The 24117-nt window shown below is 49.2% G+C and overlaps 1 protein-coding gene across 1 annotated transcript in view; it reads left to right on the top strand.

Annotated features, from left to right (window-relative positions):
* RNF213 (ring finger protein 213) overlaps positions 1-23604 on the top strand; it is a gene marked incomplete at its 5' end in the record, with an annotated part of 51961 nt that extends 28357 nt beyond the window's left edge. Inside the window, 41 exon segments of the mRNA XM_010178647.1 lie at positions 250-386; positions 712-807; positions 1206-1324; positions 2378-2500; positions 3211-3290; positions 3934-4081; positions 4437-4572; positions 4995-5183; positions 5630-5769; positions 6187-6287; positions 6290-6358; positions 6707-6919; positions 7296-7477; positions 8662-8782; positions 8884-8984; positions 9250-9426; positions 9928-10091; positions 10183-10285; positions 10953-11067; positions 11946-12156; positions 13164-13354; positions 14118-14246; positions 15037-15252; positions 15254-15313; positions 15315-15635; positions 16098-16179; positions 16388-16422; positions 16738-16832; positions 17241-17400; positions 17731-17902; positions 18580-18674; positions 19208-19459; positions 19682-19814; positions 20537-20620; positions 20744-20924; positions 21036-21237; positions 21385-21462; positions 21749-21946; positions 22599-22688; positions 22782-22960; positions 23451-23604. Coding sequence (XP_010176949.1) covers positions 250-386; positions 712-807; positions 1206-1324; positions 2378-2500; positions 3211-3290; positions 3934-4081; positions 4437-4572; positions 4995-5183; positions 5630-5769; positions 6187-6287; positions 6290-6358; positions 6707-6919; positions 7296-7477; positions 8662-8782; positions 8884-8984; positions 9250-9426; positions 9928-10091; positions 10183-10285; positions 10953-11067; positions 11946-12156; positions 13164-13354; positions 14118-14246; positions 15037-15252; positions 15254-15313; positions 15315-15635; positions 16098-16179; positions 16388-16422; positions 16738-16832; positions 17241-17400; positions 17731-17902; positions 18580-18674; positions 19208-19459; positions 19682-19814; positions 20537-20620; positions 20744-20924; positions 21036-21237; positions 21385-21462; positions 21749-21946; positions 22599-22688; positions 22782-22960; positions 23451-23604 — 5832 coding nt within the window.
* Between the last annotated feature and the right edge of the window lie 513 nt (positions 23605-24117).

The raw sequence follows: 24117 nt of genomic DNA, 5'->3' as shown, positions 1-24117 counted from the left end.
CCAGAGATCTCATGGGCCTTTAGTGGGACAGCTCTGGTTTACTCATGCCTGGTACCAAGACTAAAGACCTTCAGCTGAGAACGCCTGGAGAATTTCTCCCTCTCCCTTTGCATACTGGCAGGGCAAATAAATGGGTTTTTTGGGCGCTCTGCAGCAAGCTAGCAGCATCTGGGGCCATGGACTTGTAAGTCTCAACTGCCTTCCTACCGCATTCCTGAGCAAAGGCCAAACCTACATCTCCGCTCCCAGGTCACCACCTTCTCGAGGCTTCTCACCAGTGCTGACGCCACTCTCCTGGAGAAAGAAGTGCAGGGTAAAGCGCAGAGGCCTCAAATCCTGTTCCTGCAGCAGTTTGACACGGAGTACTCGTTTGTGAAGGGCATCCGGTGAGCCTGGGTTTGCATTCTGCCGCTCTGCGTGGGTGGTCACGGGGTGGAAGAGGCGTGGGCAGAACATTTGGAGTAGCACATATGGGAAAGGGAGGCTGGAGGCTGTGCTGTGCTGTGCTGAGCAGTGGACTGCTCAGTGCAAACTGCGTTAACTCCATCGTGCTGAGATGGGGTTTGGAAGTGATGCCATCCCTATAGGATGGGTGTTTTAATCTCTCCTGCCCGCAGCAGCGAAGGCTAATGTGGAGTGACTACTTCTGCAGTCTGTAATGTCTTGGTTTTACACCTAGTGACTTCTTTGAAATCCCCTCTCCCTCTTTAGAGACTTCCTTGATGCCACGTCAGGAAATAAAGTCCTTATTATTCAGACAGACTTTGAAGATGGCTCTCAGAATGCCCAGCTCATCGCCTCAGCCAAGTAAGTCAAGTGTGAAGTGGTTTTCCTGCTTGGTGACTCCTCACCCCTGTGTGATTATTACTGCTGTTCTGGGGAGTTCAGAACCAGGAATGTGCAGTCCTGGTTTATTCTCTAGTGGAATTAATGTAGAAACACCGTATTTCAGATTATAATTCATAACCCAAGTTAAAATAAACTAAGCTGGGTCGAATTACCAGTTAATCCCCTTTGAAGCATGAATTCTTGCCACTGCAGGAGTCCTGCAGAGCTGAGGATCAGGGTTAGCATCATAGCTCAGGGTGGCAGGCAGGGAGGAAGGGGTGAGCAGATCGTGTGTGTCTGTGTGAGAAAGAAACGTGTCCTCTCATAGAGGAAAGACCTGTGGCCATGAAGTCAGCAGCCTTTCCTCCTTGCTGTAGGTACACCGTTGTTAACGAAATCAACAAGGTGGGCCTGGGAGAAGTCTCTGTCTTCGTCTACTTCATTATGAAGCTTTCCCGGGTGGATGGAGGAACGTCCTACGTGGGATGCCATGGAGGTGGGTCCGGCCGTCTGTCGCTCCTCACTCTCCAGCTGGCTTCAGGCAAAGATCCCAGAGCAACACTTCTCTTGTTCACATTTTGAATGATTAAAATCTGGAAGCGGTGTGTCCGCTGGGTTGCCAGAGCTGCTTCAGGGCTGGCCGTTGGGGCTCAGTACCCCGAGTCCTCCTCTGTGCGAGCACCTTGCCCTGCCCACTGACAGCTGAGTGCTGTTTCTGGTCAGCTGGAGAGCAGCAAACGAACTGATCATAGAATCCCAGAATCCCAGACTGTTAGGGATTGGAAGGGACCTCAAAAGCTCATCCAGTCCAATCCCCCTGCCGGAGCAGGAACACCCAGATGAGGTTACACAGGAAGGCATCCAGGCGGGTTTTGAATGTCTGCAGAGAAGGAGACTCCACAACCTCTCTGGGCAGCCTGGGCCAGGGCTCTGTCACCCTCACTGAGAAGAAGTTTCTTCTCCAATTTCAGTGGAACCTCCTGTGTTCCAGTTTGTGTCCGTTACCCCTTGTCCTATCATTGTTTGTCACCGAGAAGAGTCTGGCTCCATCCTCGTGACACTCACCCTTTAAATATTGATAACCATGAATGAGGTCTCCCCTCAGTCTCCTCTTCTGCAAACTAAAGAGCCCCAGCTCCCTCAGCCGCTCCTCATAAGGGAGATGCTCCACTCCCTTGATCATCTTTGTAGCCCTACGCTGGACTCTCTCCAGCAGTTCCCTGTCCTAACTGATGTCAACTGCATTTGCATGGTGTCCTGCAGGACACTCCTGAGCTTGTGCTTATGTGTTCTGCTTTCAGCAGCGAGGCTGCTGCTGTGTGTGGTGGGCTCTAAGAGCCGCCAAGCCCTGGTAGTGTGCAGGCTGTGTCAGTCAGGGCAGTATTAGCATGCTCCAAGTGAACTGCTGCTTCCTCTCCCTACATCGAGATATGGGATTAACCAAACTCTGAACGTGAACTGCTAGCCCACAGGGAGATATTTCTTGAGGAGCTCTTCTAGAAGAGCGTGCTGCAGGCATGAAATGATTTCTTTGGTTCTCCGCCTCTAGGGCTGTGGCAGTCGGTGCATATAGATGATCTCCGCAGATCCAAAGACATGATCTCTGACATGACTGCCCTGCAGAACCTCACCATCAGCCAGATCTTCTGCCAGGATTCGGGTAGAACCAAAGGTGAGCTGCATGCTGTTGATGTGCTGCTGGGGAAAAGGGGAGATGCAGTCCCAGACTTGGTGCTGGTAGGACTTTTGCCTGGTACAACGTGTCTGATGGCTTCCCCTGCTCAGCATCTGGGTTGGGTTTTGGTTTGGTTTGGTTTGTTATTTTACAACATGGCTACCAACCTGTCTTTCTATTTAGTTTGTTACTGCAGCATTGGGTCATCAAGTTAATTTGGTAGTTTTCCTTTTTTCTTTTGACAAAACTCTGGTATTTGCACAGCTCAACACCCAGTGCTCTGTCTCAGTACGGGAGATGCTGCGTGACAGAGACCACTGACAAGGAGTCACTCCAGAAAATCTCTCACTTGCATGAATATAGATGTGTTCACCTAAACCTGTAGGGACTTTAGAAAAGACCTTTTCTTTCCTCTCAGGTTTTTTCTTATGCTTTTTCCTTTCACCACGCTGCCTTTCAGGATTCTGGTAGAGCTTCGTGTGTTAGCTCTGAGTGCCCTATTGCTTCCAGCTCTTGCTGTGTGCAGCTTGGCAGCCCCAGCAGCTGGGGCTGTGTTTAGAGAGGTGGATGTCAGCTACTCATGCAGGTGATAATGGATCTGACAGATGTTCTGCCGCTCTGCGATGCGGTTGCTAAATAAACTCTTATCTGACCGATGCAGAAGTGCACCGGTTCTTCCTAATAAAAATTCTGCACCTCAGTTGCAGCTCTGCCTGTGAAAGGGCAAGAGCAGGAGGAAGGCAAGGGGGAGGCTGAAACACCAGTGCCCGCAGCAGAGCACTGCGAGGTGAGTTCAGAATACATTTGTTTGCTTCTCAGCTTGGTGTGGCTCTCTGCCCGTTGTCAAACTGTGGTGCAGCACACCCTTTGCATCCCCATTCACTTGAAACCCACCAGGAATACTGTTTGCGTCAGGGACATTAATGGTCAGACACAAATTTCTCCCCCTGCTCCCCGGTCAAATTCAGCATCACTACAGAAGTAAACCGCTCTAAGGACCCTCTAATTCCTCGGTCATGTCATACTCCTAGTTTTTAAAAGTCAGTTTTCAAAGCTTCTGTTGTCTTTGTGCACCCTGAAGCTGAGAACGGTGATCCTGAGCCTGCCGCTCCAGCCGCGTGTGCTTTGTGATCGAGGAGTGCGTTTGAAGCCTTCTCCCTGAACTGCTCAGTTTTTCCTCTGCAGGAGTCTTATCTTAATACAAATGCTGTCTTGCATGCCAGTTTGAAAGGGCCACAGAAGTGGCACCATGTACTTGACAGCAAAGGAAGAACTTAAATTTGCAGCCTCAGATGAGAGGAAAACGGGGAGATGGGCCGCAAGGGGCACAGGCCCTTTCTGGAGAGCACTGTAATTATTTTAAGAGTGATGTGTTGGGGGCAAAGGTGTAAAACTGAAGAGTAATGAACGTTTTCACCTGTTCTGGGAAGGGTGAGATCCTGGACACCACTGTACTCCTGAGGACCTGCGTGCAAAGTGCTGTGGGGATGCTACGGGACCAAAATGAAGATCTCAGTCGAAGCAGAAAGCGAATCGAGATTCTCCTTGGCTTTCTGTCCAAAGAGGATGACTTGAAAGGTATGTGCTCCCTGGCTGCACCAGGTGGTGTCCCTGAGGTCCTAAACCACCACAACCTGGAGGCTCATTCACTGAGGACACAAAGGTCCTTGCTGTAGTGTAGACAAGCGGATCTCCCAGGCCATCTCCCAAGAGTGTGTGTGTCTGTGCTCCAGTCTGTCACTCCTTTGGCTGCAGGGCTTTTCCTGGAGTTCAGGTTGTGGCTTTTTCTCTGTCTGTGCTAGCTCTGGTGGCTATTTTTTTTTCGTCCCAGTTGGCAGATTATTGGAACAGTTGTCACACAACTTGGTGTGACATTTGGATTTGGATCCAATGCCAGGAGAAGAGGAAACTCAAGTTCTCTGTTGTTTTTTAGCCTCCTTCCTGAAGATAACAAAGGCTCGTCTCTCCAACCTTTTGAGAAAGCAAGAAGAAAATTCCCTTCACCCAAAAAACTGGGTGCTTCGGGAGGCTTCCAACCTCAGCGCTCTCCAGGAGGCAGGCACCTTCAGGTGAGGACAGCAGCAATGTCTGGTAACCTGCAGGCTTCCAAGAAGCCTCTGCAAGTGGCCACTGTGCAGCAGAGACAGCAGTTGTGTGCAATCTGAATATTCAGTGTCCGTCCCCAGGCTGTGCTGGGGGTGGCTTTGTCCTCTCCTGGCTGCTGAGGGAGGGTGACTTAGAGCTGAATGGGCTGTGCTGGGACAGCAATGCATGCACAAGTGCTGGGAGTGGAGCAGTGGGATTACAGATGAGCCACGAGCGATAGGAGTGTAGGGGGTTTGTTGGAAGTGGTTTTTTTTTCCCCTTAAAGGCAGGATTAGGGCTTTCTCACATGCAGATGTCAGCAGTTTTTCAGGACAGCCATCTCCTGGTTTGCTGATATTGTTGCTCACCTTCCCTCTGGGTTTCTCGGTCTCTTTCTGCTCCAAAGGCACACCCTGTGGAAGCGAGTCCAGAAGGTGATCACTCCATTCCTGGCTCTCCTGATTGCTGTCATAGACAGGAATGGCAATCTGGAGCTGTTGGTCAGGCCGGCAGCAGAGTGGGTGACGGAGCTGTGGATGTTCATCTTCAGCGACACGAAACTCCTGAGTGTCCCTTACGGTGTGGGTACCAACAGGTGAGCCACTGCAGAGAGCAGCAGCAGGGCTTGGCTGGCGGCACTGGGACCAGTCCAGCACTGGCTTCACATCCACACGGGAGATGAGCCCTGTTGGTTGCTCCCTAAGGCAGCAGCAGGGCGGTTCTCGGTGACTTCAGAAGTCTGTTCTTTCTGCCTTGTCCCCAGGACTCCTGGGCTTTGCTTTCTGGCTCTTGGCACGCTCACACTTCTTACCCAGCCCTTGAACCCTGCCACTGCAGCCCTTTTGCCAGGGAACACTTACTGAGTAAGTCCTAATGCCACAGAGTTGGCAGGATGAGCTGTATTAGTGAGTCCTCCAGTTCTTTCGCCTTCCCTCACCCCCTTCTCGGGTTCATTTCTTTGCTTTCTGCAGCTTCCTGCCTCTATCTGAATGTGTTTCCCAGGCAAAAGCCCAGTGCATTAATGACCTCTTAATCTCGTAGCTCGCAGCCAGAGATAATTCTGGTGCAGAACAACATGACTGTGTCTGCTGATACTGGGAATGAGATGCCCTTCAGCTGGAGGATAAAGGAGTACCTGGATGAGATGTGGCTGGAAGCTCAATACATGCAAAACACTGAAGGTGAGAGCCTGACTTCAGCTCGTGACACCAAGCATCTCCATCCACCTGCCCTGTAAGCTCTGGTTTGTCACTCCCATGTTTCTACCTTTCTGTGACCCTGGGGTCACCCTCAGTCCCTCTGTGCTCATGTGAGCCAGCAGAACTTTGCACAATTACTTTTTCTCTGGTACTACCTATCTGTCTTTCTCACGTATTCTGTGCCCTTGTATTCAAAATGCTGTGGAAATGCCAAGGGTTAATGACAAAGTGAGAGTCCATAAATACAGCGCTGGTGCCTGGCCTCAAAGCCCTTGTTAGTGCTCGACTGAGGAGTCCTCTGTGCATCAGTGAAGAGGTGTCAGTGTCCTGAGGACACAGGCTGTGTCAGTGCCAGCCTCCTCCTCATACTCAGCTTTTCTCTGCATTCTCATTTTCCAGACCAAGCCGAGAAGTTTGTGGATATCTTCCAGGAAACTGCACTGGGAAAATTCATCTCTGCTCTGAGCAAGGAAGACAGAGAGAAGCTCTTACAGTGCTATGCCTTTTCCAGTGCTATGCCACAGACTTTATTGTCTTGGCCATTGGTGTGTCCTCTGTGGAGGAGCTGCAGGTCAGTGTCTGGAGCAAGAGCTGGAAACCCTTTGGATGATGCCTGAGAACATGGCCTTTTGTACCAGTCTTGCCTTTTCAGGCAAAATCCCCCTCTGAGACGGATTCATAGCAAGGTAGCCACAAAGCAGATGCATTTACTACTGAATGGCTGCTGAAATTGCTGAGACCTTGCTCCAAAAAGTGCTTACGCAGGAGCATCTGTAAAAAATGACACATTTAAGGCTGTATTTGTAAAGTACTGATTCACTTCTTTCAGAGTTTTGCCAGGATTTCCAGCACAAAACGATTTATGAATGCTCTGTTCTGTTTAAATTTTGATTTTAACCATTTTCTTCTGAACTTCCAGTGTCTGCGCGTTGCGTTCCTATCCTGCATAGAGGAATGGAAGGCGGCGTCTCCCAGAAGGGAGGAGATGGTGCCATCCTTGCCTTGGGTCCACCTCGGCTACAATCGGTTCAAGAGCCGCCTGCAGAACTTTTCCAGGATCCTGGCTGTACACCCCCGTGTGGTCGCCTACCTTGTGAACCAGGGAGGACCTGGAATGCCGCGTTCGGAGATGGTAGAGTCCCTGCCAGGCACTTTGTGATCCTCAGCCCCAGCAGAGAGCTCTGCGTTAGCTGATGTTCAGTCCCCTTTGGATTTCAGCAGCAGTGAAGTGGGAAGCGCAGGCTCAGTCTGGATCCTTAGCACTAGGAATAATCTGCTGTGTTAGAATTTAAAATAGATTTTAAATAGTTTGCCTTGTGTTCTTTTCAGTGAATAGGATGTGCTAATGATCTAAGCCACGAGCGTGAGAATTTCAGTGTTTAAGATAAACAAGTAGAACATTACTCAGCAGAACATGTGCTATAGCACACCAGATTGAGAGCCCGAGGCTCATAAATCATTCTGAAGCGCGACTGTTGTTCCCCTCACCCCCCCGTGTGTGTTTGCAGCTTTCAGATGTGCTTGCTGCAATGGTGTGTGCTGAAGAGCTGGAGACGCACGTGCAGACAGCCCGTCCCGAGATCTGGCTGCAGAAGGTGAAGAGCCTTCGCATGCCTGTTGAATTCCTCTGCAGAGAGAAGGATTTACAGAGGAGTGGGAGTCGGTGCCATCAGCTGCTACAAGACCTCGAGTGTGTACCGCAGATCTGCTCAGTCTTGCTGTTCATGAGTATTAGGACAAGCTGCTCTGCTGCTGCTTTTCTCAAAGACTGTGCAAACCTTTCCAGGTTCCTACCAGGCTCAGTTGCATACGGAGCATCAAGAAGTAGATCTTCTCTTTCCCCTCATCTCGTGTAGACTCTCCCTCTAAACCTGGCAGTGACATCCAATGCGTTCCAGCTGGGTTCAGGGATTATTTAAAACTCTCATTGGGTTCCCGTTAACCCGCAATGTCTCCCCAGTTCATCCCATGTGTATAAAGACCGAGAGATGAAAACCTCAGTGCATCTAGGACTGAGTCTTGTCTTTTGGACAACAAGCCTAGATGGCTACTCCAGTTCCTCACAGACTTTGTGCGAAGGAAGCATAGTTAATCGTGACTTATTTTTAATTGCTTCCTATGATATAGAAGTTAGAGGTGTGAGAAGGTCTTTGCAGTGCTCTTGATTCTGCTGCAGTGCTGTGTGCAGGACAGGCTCCTATGCCATAAGCCCTCTGTGGTAGGGGCTGTTGCGTGTTTTGTCCTTGACCAAAAGCAGGGCTGAGAACCAAAAGGGCAAGGCAAGAAGTTGCATGAGAGGCACACAAACGCTGTAGTGGTGAGCATGCAAAGCAGCGAGATCATCAGAGTGGCCTTGTGTGAGCCGACACAGGAACCACCACAAAACCATGGGTTAAATGCGAAGAATAAGTTTATTCTCATTACCTGGCAAACCAGGGGATCTCTGAAGCAGCACCCGGGTGGAGGCAACACAGGCAGGGACACAGACACTGCAGAGCTCGGTCCTTGCCAGAGAGAGGGAGAGGTTTCCAACCGGCTGCTTTCGTCTGCGTCTCAAGGGTTTTTAATGGGTGTAGTTTTCTACTGTTGTGCCTTGATCCTTCCCACAGCAGGGCAGGAATCTCAGGCGTGTTTGATAGGGTGCCTCCAAGTCCATCACAAGCCCGTGTTATCTGAACACAGATATTAACGTTGTCAAGCACAGAAGACTAAACAACTGGTACAATATGTGTGGTTTTTGACTCCCCAGCTGCAAGCCCCTTGGGTGTGTGCACAGTCCTCCTCACCAGTCTTCCGTTATCTTCCCACAGACCCGACACTGCGCTTTTTTTGCTCAAAATTGTGCCCTCTGAAATCACGCTTTCCTTTCCACAGAGTCTGCTGGAACCGGGTTTTTGCCATGTCTCTGTTTGTAGAGCACGTGTTGCTGGGCATCGACTCACTGATGCCAGAATTTGAGAACGTAGTGAAAAAATACACCTTGCTTCTTGCCAAGGTAAGCAAACGTGATTTCCCCTCTTCGCCTCTGCTGATGATGTGAATTTTTGTCTCGGGCATTAGAGCTGAGTCATTGAGCTTTGCCCTTCTCCTCTGCAGTGCTTTCAGCACGATTCGGACATGAAGACTTACCCAACTTTTGTGGCAGTGATGAAAGTGCTGTGCCAATGTAAAGATGAAGTCAGCAAGAGGCTCTGCAGGTAGTGACACTGAGACAAACTGCAGGCTCCAGCAGGAACGCTGCCTGTGTTGCCAGCATGTTTCTGGCTGTAAGGTAGTCCTGCATAGAACATCATGAAAGCCAAATTAAGAGTGATAACTTCTATTTTATTCTGCACCCTGAAGCCAAGCAGTTATCTAACAGGTCTTAAGTTATGTCTTCTCGGTCTAGTTGTAGATGAACATCTTGTTGTCCTACCAAACGCCTTTGATACTGAAGCAGTTGTGTTCATTACTGAATTACAGGTGTGATCTGAAGTGTCTGATCTGCCTGGGAGAGCCCAAGGACCCGGTCTGCCTGCCCTGCGACCACGTCTTCTGCCAGAAGTGCATCGAAACGTGGCTGGTACCAGCACAGATGCACTGTCCATACTGCAGAGTTGCCATGGAGAATGTGGATTTAAAGGTCTCTGCGGAGCTCAGGTACCTCACCCTGCCCAAGGCGAAGCGTTGCAGTGGGGCCGCTTGTGCGGGGAAATTCTGATTTGCACCTCTGAAGTTGTCAACGTGAGCAGAACGGGTGGGGAGGATCTGCTCAGCTCTTTCTGGAGCTGGAACAGGTCCTGTCCATTAATTGTTTCAGAAGAAGGAGGGAAGGAAACTGTAGTTAAAAACCCTGGAGAGAGAAAGCAGTGTCAGTGGCTGACTTGGCCAAGAGAGCTGCTTGTCATCTTGGATTGCCTTGTGACAGCTTAGCAAAAAGCTCTCAGTAGATGGAGTCATGTTGCTGTTTGTGATCTCGGTTGTCAATGTGATACAGCCTTTGCAGACAATACTGCTGGAGTGTCACACAAACCTGGCCTTCTGGAAAGCCAGAAAAGTATCTCACCGTGGTGGCTTTTGTGTCTGTCTGCTGTGCTTCATCCATTATTTCAGTGGTTCTGTATCTGAACATTGTCCTAATGCTTCTTACTGTTCCCCTAGAGATGCCATAGCAAGAAATGCCCTGTTCCGGCAGAGGTGCAATAACTTCTTCATAGATGTGGTCACGACCATGTGCTTCAAGGACAATGAACCCCCGGAGGCAGAGGTGATCCAGGAGCTCCTTAACCTGCTGTTTGTTCACAGAAGCCTCCTGAAAGGTTCAGGTGAGCTCCCTCCATCCCAGCACTCAGCCTCATGGAGCTGATTCTCTTGCCCCTTTCTCTCACCTACTTGATTTGTTTCTGATCTCCACAGATCACCCTGCCATCTACACAAAACTCCTGTCCCCATTTAACGATGAAGTGGATGAAAACCCCGTTATCCGCTCGGTAATGCTGAAGCTGCTCTTGAAGTACAGGTGAGCACAGTCCCACGGCCGATGGATGTTCCAGTAGCGGGTGGTTCAGCTTTGCTCTTCATGACCTCATCAAGCCCATCGGGTTGTTCTCAATTCCATGCTATTCGTTGAATTTGAATAATTACAGGTGAAATCCATCCTGTGCCTTTGTATTACTTAAGCAACTTGGCTGGCTTGCACGTAGCTTGTGTTGAAGCACCTGACCAGTCTGTGCCAAGGCTTACCTGGCTGTTCTTAACCTAAACCTGTGCTGAACAGGGGTGGTTTGGGTAACCTAACAATGGCCAACTAATTGATACGCTCCAGATCAGCAAAGCAGTGCTCCTCATCCACAGACATGTAATCCAGAACGATCTTTGGTTCAATGACACAGACCTCTCTGTTCACACCAGCTCCTCCAGCCCCCCTTTGCAGTCAGTGCCCAGAAACCCCATTTCTGAGGTGTGATCATCCCCTAAAACAGATCAGACGACTTACACCCTAGAAATGCTCATTTGGCATTGATAACAAAACCCTAGCTCAGCGTGAAGCTGACATCTGGCAAAAGATGGATCCAGAGTGACCCCCGCCTGTCTCATGGACATAACGAGCAGTTCGCTGGTGACTTGGACCATTCGTAGCTGTTAGTGTCTCAGTTGTGGTAAGGGGGTGTTTCTCTCTCCTGTAGCTTCAATGAAGTGAAAAATGATGTGCAGCAGTACCTGTCCCGGGTAGAGCACAACAAGATCCTAGAGAAAAATGACAAAAAAGAGCTCTACTTGCTTTTTGTCAACTGCTTGGAGGTAAGAGCGCTGGGGAGGTAAGAGCTGGGCAATGAAACTGCTGCAGGAATAAAGAAGTCAAGAGTAGAAATTCTGCAGTTACAAGCAGATCTCTTGTGCACATAACTAGTTGTCCAACTAGAAAGCCCAAAAAGGAGATTATATCAAATGAGCTGGTCAGAACCTGCTCTGCAGGAACCAGCCTTGCTTTTCGAGGTCTGGCTTGTGTATTTGCAGCATTACATACATTCTTCCTCCTGGACACTGCACAGGTGTCTAAGCATTAAGTGAGGCCTCATAAGACTCAAACCCCAAGACAGGAGAGCAGCCACAGGGGATTTCTAGTTGCAGTCATCCACTCCTGGGCTAGTTTCTTGTTTTCACAGATTCTTTTTTTGTTTGCAGAGCTTTATGTTATTGTGCTGTTTGGATTGTTTCCTTTTCTCCCCTTGCATAACTCTTTATGCTTTAAACAAACTTGACAGCAGGGATAGCGGTTTTATCTCTTAGAGTTTTCCTTAAAATGGTGACTTTGGAGATAAGATCAAAAATTGCATTCTTGCTAAGGGAAAACCAGGTAGAGCTTGGCACCTTGGACCAGGCAATGTGTGTTTTGGCTTGTGTGTGGCCAGGCAGCATGCTCGTAACAATCTTGCCCAGCTGTATGCATAGGAAATACAGGGGAGAGCTTGGGTGCATTGGTGAGGGTGTGTGGTGATGTGGCAGAGGTCTGGGACAAGCCCCAGAGAGCTCACGGGGAGGAGGTGAGGCCCTGGGTGCAGGGTGCTGTGGGAGATGCCAGAGTTCAGCGTGCTCGCTGCAGCGTGGGTGCACGGGGAGGTACCCACATGTGAGTTCACTGCTGCTGCCACTCACGCGACGTTCTGGCCCATCTGCAGGATTCCATGTGTGAGAAGGCTGAGGGCAGCCTTGGAGGTAAGCACGTAACCCATCTGCCTGGAGACAGAGGCTTTCCAGAGAACTATCTCCCAGCCAGCAGTCGAGAAGCTCCTCAGGAGGCGTCCGTTGAGTATCTGCAGGCGGTAGCCAAGGTTCGCTTGTACCTGAGTAAGGCTGCGGAGCTGCTCTTTGACTTGCATGGGCCCGCAGGTACGGCTCGTTATGCTGCTGTCAAGTGGAAATGCTGTGTACAGGGCAGAGTCACCACGGGAGATGGGCTGGACACGGCCAGTGCATCTGTGCTGTGCTAGGACTTGTTTGGATGCGTGGCCATGAACGAGCCCATCAGCTTTTTCCTTTCATTAGGAGTGTCAGTCATTACTCGTCTTCTTTCCCGTGTATTAGAAGTGCTCTATAATGAGTAGCAAGGCTGTGCCAATGACCCCTAGGGTGTAGTTACACAGCAGTTTTGCCTTTGGAGGGAGATTTATTTTATCCTCCAGTGGCTAACAGGGAAATTTTATTTAGGACCAATTAAATTGAACTTTAATGAATAAAAGAGTAAAGCGTAAACGATGCTTCAGATACATGACCACTGTAAGGCTTATTTTTCATATGAATTGAGAGCTCTGCAAAGCTAAAAAGGATAAAAAGATACTTCAAAACAATAAGTAAAAGGTTTTGTGCAGCTTTCTCCAATAAAGGAGAACAGTGTGTGGAGAGTCTCAGGTACTTACACAGTTCATGAAGCATCAAAAAGGTAATTCCAAGGGACTTCAGTGTCCAGCCCCTGAGTTGGGGATGTCAGGCAGCGAAATGCATCCCAGGAGATGGTTCTCAGGCAGCACCACCAGTTTTGACGATGCAAAGCCATTACTGGGCAAGGTGGAAGAGCTCCAAGGGTGAACTACCCAGTAAATGGGAAAAATTGTCCTTGAGAGAAGGAAATGGAGGTAGTGTGTTATCCTCTGTTCAAGAGGTGAGTCATTGTCTAAAATCCGGCTGAAGAAACACACTCTAGATAAGCATCTGAGGAAGAGAGGACTCTCAGTGTCTCCTGTGTAACTGGTCAGTGCTGGTGAAAGGACCTTGGTGCTGACAGAAAAGCTGGTCAGTGCTGGTGAAAGGACCTTGGTGCTACAGCCAGTGCCGACAGAAAAGTTTTATACAGGGTAGGATGTGGTTTTGCCTTTTTTTAATCTTCTTTTCCCCTCCAGAGCAAAAGCAGGTGGAGGAGAAGCAGCGTTACCTGGCAAACGTGAGGGTGTTCTGTAGCCTCACCAAGAACGACTGGCACCGTGTTTACCTGGTCCGGAAAATTGCCTGTCACTACGGGATGGAGTTTGCTCAGAAGCTTGTCACAGAGCCACAGTTCCACTGGGTGTTCCCCCAGGAAATTCTGAAGCAGGTAAAGAGGAGGAGTGTCCTTGGAGATGGCTCTGCTCTCCTCTTAGGCTTCACTTTGTGCTGCTCTGGGGTGTTTCTGCTGTTGTGCTCTCTATTGAATGGAGCTGTTATGGCACTGAGAGGCCATTTGGGTTGCTGTGCTTGTTTGCAAAGGCTCCTTCCCCTTTGCTCTGCCCTGCTCACACCACAGCTGCAATCTTGTGTCCAGTGCTGGCCCCTCAGGTCAAGAAGGACAGGAACTGCTTGAAAGAGTCCAGCAGGGCCACAAAGATGATGGAGGGAGTGGAGCATCTCCTGCTGAGGAGTGGCTGAGGGAGCTGGGGCTCTTGAGCTTGGAGCAGAGGAGACTGAGGGGTGCCCTCAGATCCATTGGGAAAGGGCAGTGTCAGGAGGAAGGAGCCAGGCTCTGCTCTGGGATGGCCAATGCCAGGACAAGGGGCAATGGTCCCAAGCCGGAGCACAGGAGGTTCAAGCTGAAGATGAGGACAAACTTTGTGAGTGTGAGGGTTATGGAGCATGGCCCAGGCTGCCCAGAGAGGTTGTGGAGTCTCCTTGTGTGGAGACACCCAAAGCCCTGGCCGTGTTCCTGTGTGACTGCTCTGGTGATCCTGCTCTGGCAGGGGTTGCACTGGGGGAGCTTTGAGGTCCCTTCCAACTCCTCATTCTGTGATTCTGTGAAATGCCGTGGTTCCTGGGAGGAAGAGGAGATTCTGCCTTGCCCAGCGACTGGATGATGTGCTCACCATGGGCTCTTCCCTCTGCAGGTACAGAACAGCCAGTCTCATCACATCGACCGCTACCTGGCGTGCGGCGAGAATTACAGAGTCCTGCGCGATGCCGTGGGCAAGGCCATGATCGAGTGCAAGGCTCAGGGTCTTCTCGAGGCAGAGAAGGTAGGGCATGCTCTCCTCACTGTAACCCTGCTGTGGGCTTTGCATGGCCGGTGGTTTAGCCTTGTGTTCCTCTTGGCAGGGTCTCTGCCAGTGGAGATGCTTGCGCTGCCTTTGCTTGAAAGGTGCTGTGGCTTATGCAGGCAGACACGTGTGTGTGCTTTACTCCCACCTGTGTCCTAGCATACATAGCTGAGGTTATTCCTCTTGGTTGCCTCATCTCACGTTTCTCCCACTGTAATCTATCATAGCAGTTTGTTTTACAGCAGCAATGCAGCCAACTGACAGATAATCAAAGAAGCCTCATGTCCCCTCCCTGCCTGCCCGTGTCTGCCTGGTTTTGTGTCTTGCTGTGCAAAAGTCAAACAGGTGATCTCTGTAACTGTCACCTTTTCCCAAGGTGTATTTTGTGTATGAAAATCTTCAGGGAGATGTTTGCAAACAACGCACCTTGCAGTATCTGTACCATCCATTGCACACTGGTTGTGGTTTGGTTTTCACTCGCGTGTTGGTTTGATTTGAGGGAGGACACGTACGTGTTGCTGCCTAGTGAGATTGCAATTCCAACTGGATGTTAGAAGAATAAAACACTTAAGAGGTTTCTGATGAAAAAGCCTCAGCCAGCTCAAGTGCTGCCAGATGACTCCTTTATGGCTTCACCAGCCATTTCTGCACGATCCCCCTTGGTTTGTGGGGAGAGCTTCACCACAGCTCCCCTGAAACCTGCACACCCCGTGCCTTTAGCTGGGACAGCCACAGCCTCTTCTCTGCCATATCATCACTTCTTTTCTAGGCATCTTGTGGCTCCCTGGCTGTGCAACGTGCCCATCTGCTCCTGGCTCTTTTCAGAGAGGTCACTGCCCTGTATGGAGTCAGTGACTCAAGTCTTCGTCCCAAAGAGCAGGTAAGACACTTCACTTTGGGAGCTTGGGATGAATATGCTTCAGCGATAAGGATGTATGAGGTTTACATCATCAGTGGAAGAGCCTTTTGTTCTCCTGCCCCCAATACAGTTCTGTCCTGATGAGAGCAGGCTGAAAATGTTTTCAAAGCAGAGACAACACAGCGTGGGAAGCAGCTGTGAAAGTCCCCTTTGGTTTGGCGGGCAATATCGTGCCGGTTTTATTTCTTTTCAATATCTACTTTCAGCAAACAGATGCTATGGTTGAGTTCATCCGGAGCTCCCAAGTCCTGAATTCTCCGGACCTGCAGCACTTTGCAACTTCCCTCGTGCTGAACACGCTGCCGTGCCTGACGGTGAATCCTGAAAGCTTCAGCCAGCGTGGAGCCCTGACCGAAGTGGCCGTGCACGCCGCAGCGATCCTGCTGTGCGGGCAGAGCCCCGTCCTGCAGCCCCTGAGGAATCTGGCACTCCATCCACACACCATGCAGGTACGGAGCTTTACCTCAGGTAAAACATACTGCTAGGTTTTTTCATGTATCTGCTGGATCCTCTAACCTTTAACATCAAAAATTTATCGGTTTAGCTTTGAATTATGATTATTTCAGTGCTGTTGGGATTAATTAGCACAAGCAGCTCTGGACTGGTGCCTTTTCAAGGTACTTCTGCATCCTGAGCAGTGTAAGGCAAATACTTTTGCTGATATTTGATGAGTCTGAAAGCAGCCTGCAGGTGATAGCGTGGAGACCTGCGTGCTCTGGAGGATAACAGCTCGTGGTTCTTAAGGCATTTTCAAAGGTAGAATTTGGAAATGTGCACATGTGTCACCTTCACGACCTGCACTGTCAGATCTCTCTTGTTTCCCATGATGAATAAGGAGCCAGTGAGCAACTGCTACAGGAAAGAACTGATTGATGGACCCACTTAGCCCCTTTTTTCTTTTTCCTCCTTAGCACTCTTTTCTGCCCACGATGCCAGAAGATATAATGGCCCAGGCGAGGGCCTGGGAAGGAGTGGCTGCTCTGCGCTGGTACAGTAAGTGCCAGGAGAAAAACACTGAGTAATTCCTTGGGTTCCTATGTGGGCACCTCACCCCTTTGAGCTTTGGGACAGCCAGTGCTTTTGGTTAGACCTTGAAGCACGTTTCTTGCTCCAAGATGACAGTCCCTATGAAAGGAGATAACGGGGCCTTTATAAATTACTGTCTCATAACACTGTCCTGTTTGTGTCTCTTTCTTACCAGAATGTCCAAATGGCCACCCCTGCACTGTGGGAGAGGTAAGAATGTGAGACTGGTGGGTTTTTAAGCAGGTGGTGTTTTCAACAGTCAACTCTTATCTTATTTACTAGTTTGTGTTCTACTGCACAGTGGTTCATTTCCCAAACTCCACGTTATTAATGATTTTACTGTAGTAATGCAAAATTTAAATAGCCCTAACACAGCTTACACAATAAATCTAGGAAACAAGAGGCAGAGGTCCTTTGGCCGGTGTATTGCAGTTTTCCAACGAACCAGTGGCAGCTTGGATTTCATTTCTCTGCTGGAGAGGCTCTTACTCTGGAACTCAGCGTTCTCGTCTTCCTCTTTGCTAGTGTGGCCTCCCCATGGAAATCGGCCGCTGTCCCGACTGTGGTGCCGAAGTTGGAGGGGAACAGCATAAACCACTGCGTGGCTTTCAAGAGCTCCAGTACGTTTTGGTTCATTCATTTCATTCATTTTCAGTGTTAAATGATGTAGCACTTCTAGCGCTCGTGTAAGAATATTCAAGTTACTCATTCTAGCAGCAGTGGCTTCTTGTCTACCCAGCATGGCGTTGGCTCATCTTGCCCTACAGGGCTGGACATTGCACCTTTCATAGGAAATGTATTAGGAAGAGATGTCTGAGGAAGAGCTTTTAGCCAGCATAAACAAACAAGTTGTTTATTTGTGTGCAAAACTTCTTGGAAGTCCTCATCCCCGTGTACTGCTTTCAATTGGCAGCTTTTATGGCACTCAGAGAACTTACGGGTCAGAACAACATTACTGGGTATCAAGGACAGCTCTTGTGTGGTTTCTGTCAAGGCAAAACAAATGCTATGTACGGACTTTCCAACAGGAGTAGGGAGGACAGAACTCAAACCGGCCACGTACTTGGAAATGCAGAAGACAGGAAAACAAAGGGAGTGTCTGATCGGGCCCTGTCTCCAGTTGTCTTCACGCTGCTGCGCCTGCTCACACATCTGGCGATGCTGCTGGGAGCCACAGAAAACCCTGAGGTATCTCCCAGTCATAGTTCCAAGCGGCCACATGAAATGTAGTGGAACCTTGACATCATGCTGCTCCTTTTCATCCTATTGCCAAGTAACCAGGGCAGTCTTTCCAGATCCCAGACCCAAATTCACTCCCCTCCTTGCCCAGGAGGGTTTTGGCTCCTTCATGCATGTGCATGCATGCATACACACACATCTCACCTGCCTTTTGTTGTTCAGGTAGGAATCCTGTAGGGTGGAATTGAGGTTTTCTGGTAAGACCCATAGCTCTTCATGCCTTCTGCTTGAACTTATTGGCTGTTGTTGGCTTATATTCTTCCCCTTGGTTCTCTTTAGGCACTGCAAAACATTATCAAGCCACCGGTGGACAACGCAGTGAGTTTCCTGGAGCAGCACATTCGGGAGGACTTGGCACAGCTGACAAAAATTTTGGGGAAGAGTGTGGATGAGACTATCAACATCCTTCATCTTGTCCTTGGCAGCCTCCTCAAGGAGCACCCAAGCCAGTGTAAGGAGAAAATCCGGAAATCTGAGGCTTGTTTCTTCCTGTAGGGAGTGAAGAAGTTTTGGCTGTTTGCGTCTCTTTTGGTCAAGTATGTGAGGTTTGCAGGGTTGGTGCATAGTTGTGAAAAGGAATGACTGGATAAATAGCCTCATGACACGTTAACAGAGCTTTCAGCTCACAAGCAGAGGTACTAATCAAAGTGTGGTACCTCATGCTGTGTGTAATCTACACACTGCCCTCTAAATGACTGCCAAGGAGCTGGTTGGTAGAAGAGGGATGGCAGAGCACGGTTGAGGGTAGAGTCTGGAGTTCGAGTTGAAGTGAGTCACTGTTGTAGAGGGATTTATATGTAAAGGCCATATATTTAATGTGACAGCACAGACCAGTATTCCAAGCTCTGTTCTTTGGCCCATCATTGATCGTGGTCTGACCTTGGACTCCTTGTTCAACCTTTCTGGGATTATAAATGACTGGTATAAATATCCACATCGTTCAGATGAAGCTTCTGAAAACCTGCAGTCGCTGTGTGCTGTGCTGCATGACACTCTCCAGCTAGACTGAGATCCTCATTTAGCTTCTAGGAGCACTGTAATCACTCATCTTGCTAACTTGCAAGAGAATCTGAGCTTTCTTTTAACCGAAATATTGCAAATGTAAGACACTAAATATTCCTGTTGCAGGGCCAGTTCAGTTTGATGGTGTGCTCTCCACCAAGGAGAAGAGAAACAGATGGGAAAAAATTGTTGCAAGAACAATTATTGTACCTGAATTGAAGGTGAGAAATTTGCTGTATAAAATTTCGGTAGCTGAGCAATTAAAACCCCACTTATTTAGAAACCTGACCTGCTGTGCTGTCTGTGCTACGCTTGTCACCCAGCTCTTCCTAAAGTCTGTGACACAACTGCAGGTTAGCTCTAATTTGTAAGCATCGACCAGCTTGCTTCTACACTGGAAACGAGTGTCTGAGACGAGAGCTGTGCTATGATGATTTTGTACAGCTGGAAAAGCAGAAATGGTTTAACTCAGTGGAAAGTATTGGCCCAAGTGAGCACGTGCTTGCTCCAGATGAACTGGCTGCCTTTATTCCCCCCCATATACTGATCTCAAGAATGGCAGACCTGTGGGATGAGCTGCAGGACAAAGAATAAGTTGGTGGTGTCAAGAGCTGTCTTGCAGTGTGTTTTACATGCCTTCCCTAGGAGCATGTGTCTATTAGTCATCAAGCTATTAGCGAAATATCCTCTAGCAGAGGTTCAACATGGCAGGAACCTGCCAGTTCTGATATAATTTCCTTTTTTTTAAATGCAGGATTTGGATATAAAACTGCTGAAGCTAAATAGACAAATCCAAGAGGATGAGAGAATTTCTTCCAACCCAATAGTGAAAATAGTGTATGGCGACCCGGCCACTTTCCTGTCCCAGCTGCCGAAGGACAGTCACATCCATCACTCCAAGATGTGGAGCTGCCGAAAGAGGGTTTCAGTGGAGAACCTGGGCCACGTAGTCCAGCAAAAGAACGGCAAGGACACCGTCCCTGTGCTGTGGAAGTTTCTGCAGAAGGTGGGTGTGACACCGGGATGAGAGATGGCACGGTCATCGAGGTGGGAAAAGTCGCCCAGAGCCAGACCCAAGCCAAGTTATTCTCATAACTTTCTATAATCTTGAGAACTGCACGTGTAACACATCTTCTCTTTTAATAATTTTAAAAATAATCCCATAAAAGTCTTCAAAATTGGTTTGGCCAAGAACAACCTTACTCATAGGCCCCCTTTCCTCTTCCAGGAAGCAGAGCTGCGGCTGGTTAAGTTCTTACCAGAGATTCTGGCTCTGCAGAAAGACTTGGTGAGGCGGTTTCAGAACACGGCTGATGTCAAGCACTGCTCGATCAGAGACTTCCTCAACGAACCCCTCTCAGGTGAGAAGGCTGTGCCAAAACTGGAGTTAGTGCGACAAAAAGCGCTGGGTAGTCCTGTTGCAAATGAAGGTGAAAACTTCTAAGCTTGCAGTCTTACGCCCTCATATTTTGCTTTTATCATCCATCCAAATGAATGGGGGATGCTAACCCTGGAGTTAAGCTTGGGAAAGTCATCAGGTGACTTTAAAGAGAATTAAGCACGGGCAGATTGTTCACAAGGGCTGGGGCCTCTGCTCTGAGATAGGGAGGAGAAATCCCTGAATGCAGCAGTGGGTACACTGAGTTTTTAAGCTTTGCCCTAGAGTAGGGCCTGTCTAAGAGGTGGAAGAGGGGTCCTAACCTTCCATTCATGAGCAGCATACAGACATTTGGTGGCAACTCCTTCACTTGCACTTAAGTACAATTACTTGTTTTTAAGTACTTCAGTCGTGCTGAATCAGACCAAGGATCCATCCAACCTTGTGGCCTGGGCCAAACGCAGTGATGGAAGAGTATGAACAGAGCAAATTACTCAAAGTGATATAATTAGAAAACTGTTCAGTGTCTGTGTAGTCTCTTGTGGTCTGTTTGAGCAGTTGCCTAGAGTTCAGTGGTGTGCTTTGAAAATTCTTATATAGTAACTTATATATTCTTATAAATTCTTATATATTAACTTATTAACAAGTCTCACGGTGTTGCCAGTAAGAGGTGTTTCAAGGACTTGTTTTTCTGTTGCTCCTCAGATGTGATGAGGGACCTGATGCAGAGGAGAGTGAATGTGTTTCTGTCTGTCTGGAACAACCTGAGGAGCTCTCTGGACACCAATGGTGAGTGCCTTTCTTTGCCAGCACTGTTGAGAGCGATGGAAGCAAGAGCTTGTCCGCTGTCAGACTTCCTCCCATCAGTGATGCGGAGACAAAGAAGAAATCTTCTCTGCCTTTTCATTTCAGGGGAAATTAAGCTTCCAAAAGGCTACTGTGATGCTGACCTGACCCTGGACAGCGAGCTCGAGGTGCTTCTGCCACGTCGACAGGGACTGGGCCTCTGCTCCACAGCCCTTGCCAGTTACCTCATCAGTCTGCACAACGACTTTATCCACGCGGTGAACAAACACATCAAGGAAGATGACAGGTACGTTGCTATTCCAGCTAGGCATTCTGGGGGCTCTCTTTTATCTGCCACCGCTCTCCCTGCTTCATAAAGGCTTCTTGCTCTAAATGGAGACCGTTTTCTCTTCCGCAGGTACCTGATCAGTCCGTCAGAAGTGGCTGACCTGCACTTGATCAGTTATGAGGTAGAGAGAGACCTGATCCCTCTGATCCTGTCCAACTGCCAGTACAGCATGGAGAAGGGAGGGGAGACCTTGCAGGACTTTGATCTGGAGAGGATCCAGCAGCAAATCATCAGCAAGTTCCTGCAGGGGAAGCCACTCATCACCCTCACGGTAGGAGAAGGCAGCCAGCAATGCTTTCTGCAGACAACCTCTTGGTTGATGTTGGAGCCCTGCAGTGTTTGCTGCAGCCAGGCATGCACTGTAGCAGGGTTAGCAATGTCACCAAAGCCTCACAACCAGGGGTTTCTTTCCTGACAGGGAATACCTACCCTGGTGTACAGACACGACCGGAATTACGAGCAGCTGTTTAATGAAGTCAGGAATAAGCTGGATCAGGTGGGTTTCTGCACTGGAGGGCAAGCATGGGACCCCTGACAGCCCAAGAAATGTTAGGTTTGCCTTCTGTCACTTGCTGATCTGAAGGCTTGTCTGCTAATCTCTCAGCATGCCTTGACTATGTGCTAACTGACCTTTTGTCAGTCAGAATTTAAAAGGAAAGGGATATAGCTGAGCATTTCCAGTTTCCTAAACCTGTGGCTCTGCCATCTTCTGCCACTTTAGCAACTTGAGCAGCAATAAGGGAAGGGCTCTGAACTAATGTTAGCAACTGCTTTGTTTTCAGAGTGCTCTCCCCAGTGCTGTGATGAACACCATCAGCGGGGAGCTGCAATCTTACAGCGACGTCTGTGATGCTCTGTCCGTCACTGAAATCACCCTGGGATTCCTGGCCATGGCTGGAGAGAACGGGGAAATGCTTCTGACCGACTACATCGAGAAAGTTCTGCAGATGGGCGATCAGACAAACCCTCACGTGCTGCAGGTGAGCCCTGAGAGTTTTCCCTTCCCCTGTAAGCAGCGTTTGCAAGGTGGGAGCGTCTCACAGCTCGTGATGCTCAGCAGGTTCTTGCAAAACCCTCCCGAAAGGTCAGGTGTGGGATGTGCAGAAGGTCAAACTCTTCGCAGATCCAAGCTCTTCTGTCAAAGGGGAATTCTCAGTTGAGTGTCAGCACAATCAGTTCTAGTGCTAAAACTGAGAAAAGGGAGAACTTTCAATTTTGAGTTGGTTTTCGGGGACACTGGCTTGCCTGGTGCTGAGCAGGATGGGAAATATCCCTTTTACCTCTCCCAAGTGGTGATGGGGCAGGGTTTATCTCCTAATGATGTGTGAAAAGAGGCGCCTCTCCGATTAAGGAGGCAAAGACACTGTGTTATGACAAGTACCTGTGACATAGCCCTATCAGTTTCCCAGTCCCTTTTGTGATATCAAAAGTATGAATTATTGGAGGCAAAATGAGGAAGAGGGAGAGAGAAGCCCATTGCAGGTGGACTTCTACACCCCTTAAAGGGCTCGATGATGTCCCTGTGATTGTGTTCCTCTGCAGTTTTGACCTGCATGAGCAGGGCAGGCCGTGGACAGGTTCCTAAATACATCCCATACATCCAGGTTCATTCCTCATGTGTTTTTCTTTCAGGCCCTTAGACAATGCCACCTAAAGCACAACATAGCCCTGTGGCAACTTCTCTCTACTCGCAAATCTGAGCAGCTTCTGCGCCTCAGAAGGGTAAGGAACACTGATAACTCCATGTCTAATCAGCTGCTTCCTCTTCTCTAAATGAAGTTGCTTAAATGTATATGGTTGATTGGTTTTTTTTAGGATCCTTTCGTAGACATCAGTACAGTCTACAAAGCTGAGCTCAGTCCAGAGCTTGCCAAGCTCCTCAACACCTTCCTCGTCCACTCAAGGCTGGAAACCTTCCTCCAGGAGCTGCATGAAATGATCATCCTGAAGCTGAGACGTGTCCAAGCTGTGGATGAGCTCAGACCCACATGGAGGTAACAGTTACAGAGCCCAAACCAACCCCCAGTTGTTGTTAAGTTTCTCTGCCTCTGAAAATGCGTGTGGTGGAAACAGTGCCCTGCCTGGCTGGACACAAGGCACAACCAGCAGCACTAAGGATATGCAGCTGGTTCTGTGACTCTTCATCTTACACAAGCAATTTTGGGAGCACTGCTGGAATTCACCAGGAGCTGCTGTTCATGAGCTCTAAAGATGAACACGAGCGCTTCAGCAGTCCCTCAGCTGAGCACTCAGCTCTCCACACCCACAGCTTGGCTTTAGCTGCTTGGTTCTGACCTGCAGCCCCCATTTCTGGGTTCTCCAGCCTCTCTGCAAATCTGCCTGGTGTTTTAATCCTTCCCATTACAAACTACACGTTAAAACTCTGCATTTAATGTTGGTGCATTCCTACCACACGAAACATTACGTGGTGTTTGTAGCTTGCCGTACACAGTCTGTTAATGCTACTTTTGCTCTGTTTTTCAGCCTGAAGGAATCGCTCATTCCTTACCTTGATGCAAAAGACTCAGAATTAGCTACAGAGCTGCAAGAGCTGTTCCCGGAGGAGATTCTTCTCTCTCACGCTACTGCCACATGGAAAGCGGCCGCTGTCTTCAAGAGAGAGCGTAGGGAGAGCTAGGATCACCACCAGCACTGTCCCTCCTACGCAGGGAGCGTCAGTGCCGCAACCACAGCATGTCAGTGAGGTTCTGGAAGCTCAGGGGGGCTGGGTTTTGGGGGCTGTTTTTTGGGTTTGAGGTTTTCTTTTACTGACTTCAGTACCAAAAGTTATAATGTGAAGGTGAGATGCTTTTATACTGTATAGAAGGATGATGCAGAGACTGCTGGAGGCAGCATGAAAAAAAAAAAAAGCCAAAGATTAAGATAATGCTAAAGATGAAGGATTTTTTTTCTTTTTAAAAGCATCATCTCCCTGCAGGTAGGGTTTTTTTGTAATCCGTATTTCTCCTGCCCCTCCAGCCCAGGCTCCTTCTCCTGTCCTGGGGCTGTGCTGCTGTCCCCATCCCCTGCCCCCGGGGCCTCCCAGGGCCGAGCCCGCTCAGCACCACCGCGGGAAGCTGCTCCTTCCCCACCTTAACCTCCCGCTGCGGCGGAGCCCTCGGCTCCCCCGGTGCTCGCTGCCGCGTCCCTC

The sequence above is a fragment of the Mesitornis unicolor genome, unplaced genomic scaffold, assembly GCF_000695765.1.
Source record: "Mesitornis unicolor isolate BGI_N332 unplaced genomic scaffold, ASM69576v1 scaffold12472, whole genome shotgun sequence".
NCBI lineage: Eukaryota > Metazoa > Chordata > Aves > Mesitornithiformes > Mesitornithidae > Mesitornis > Mesitornis unicolor.
This window is presented reverse-complemented; position numbering and strand designations above follow the sequence as displayed.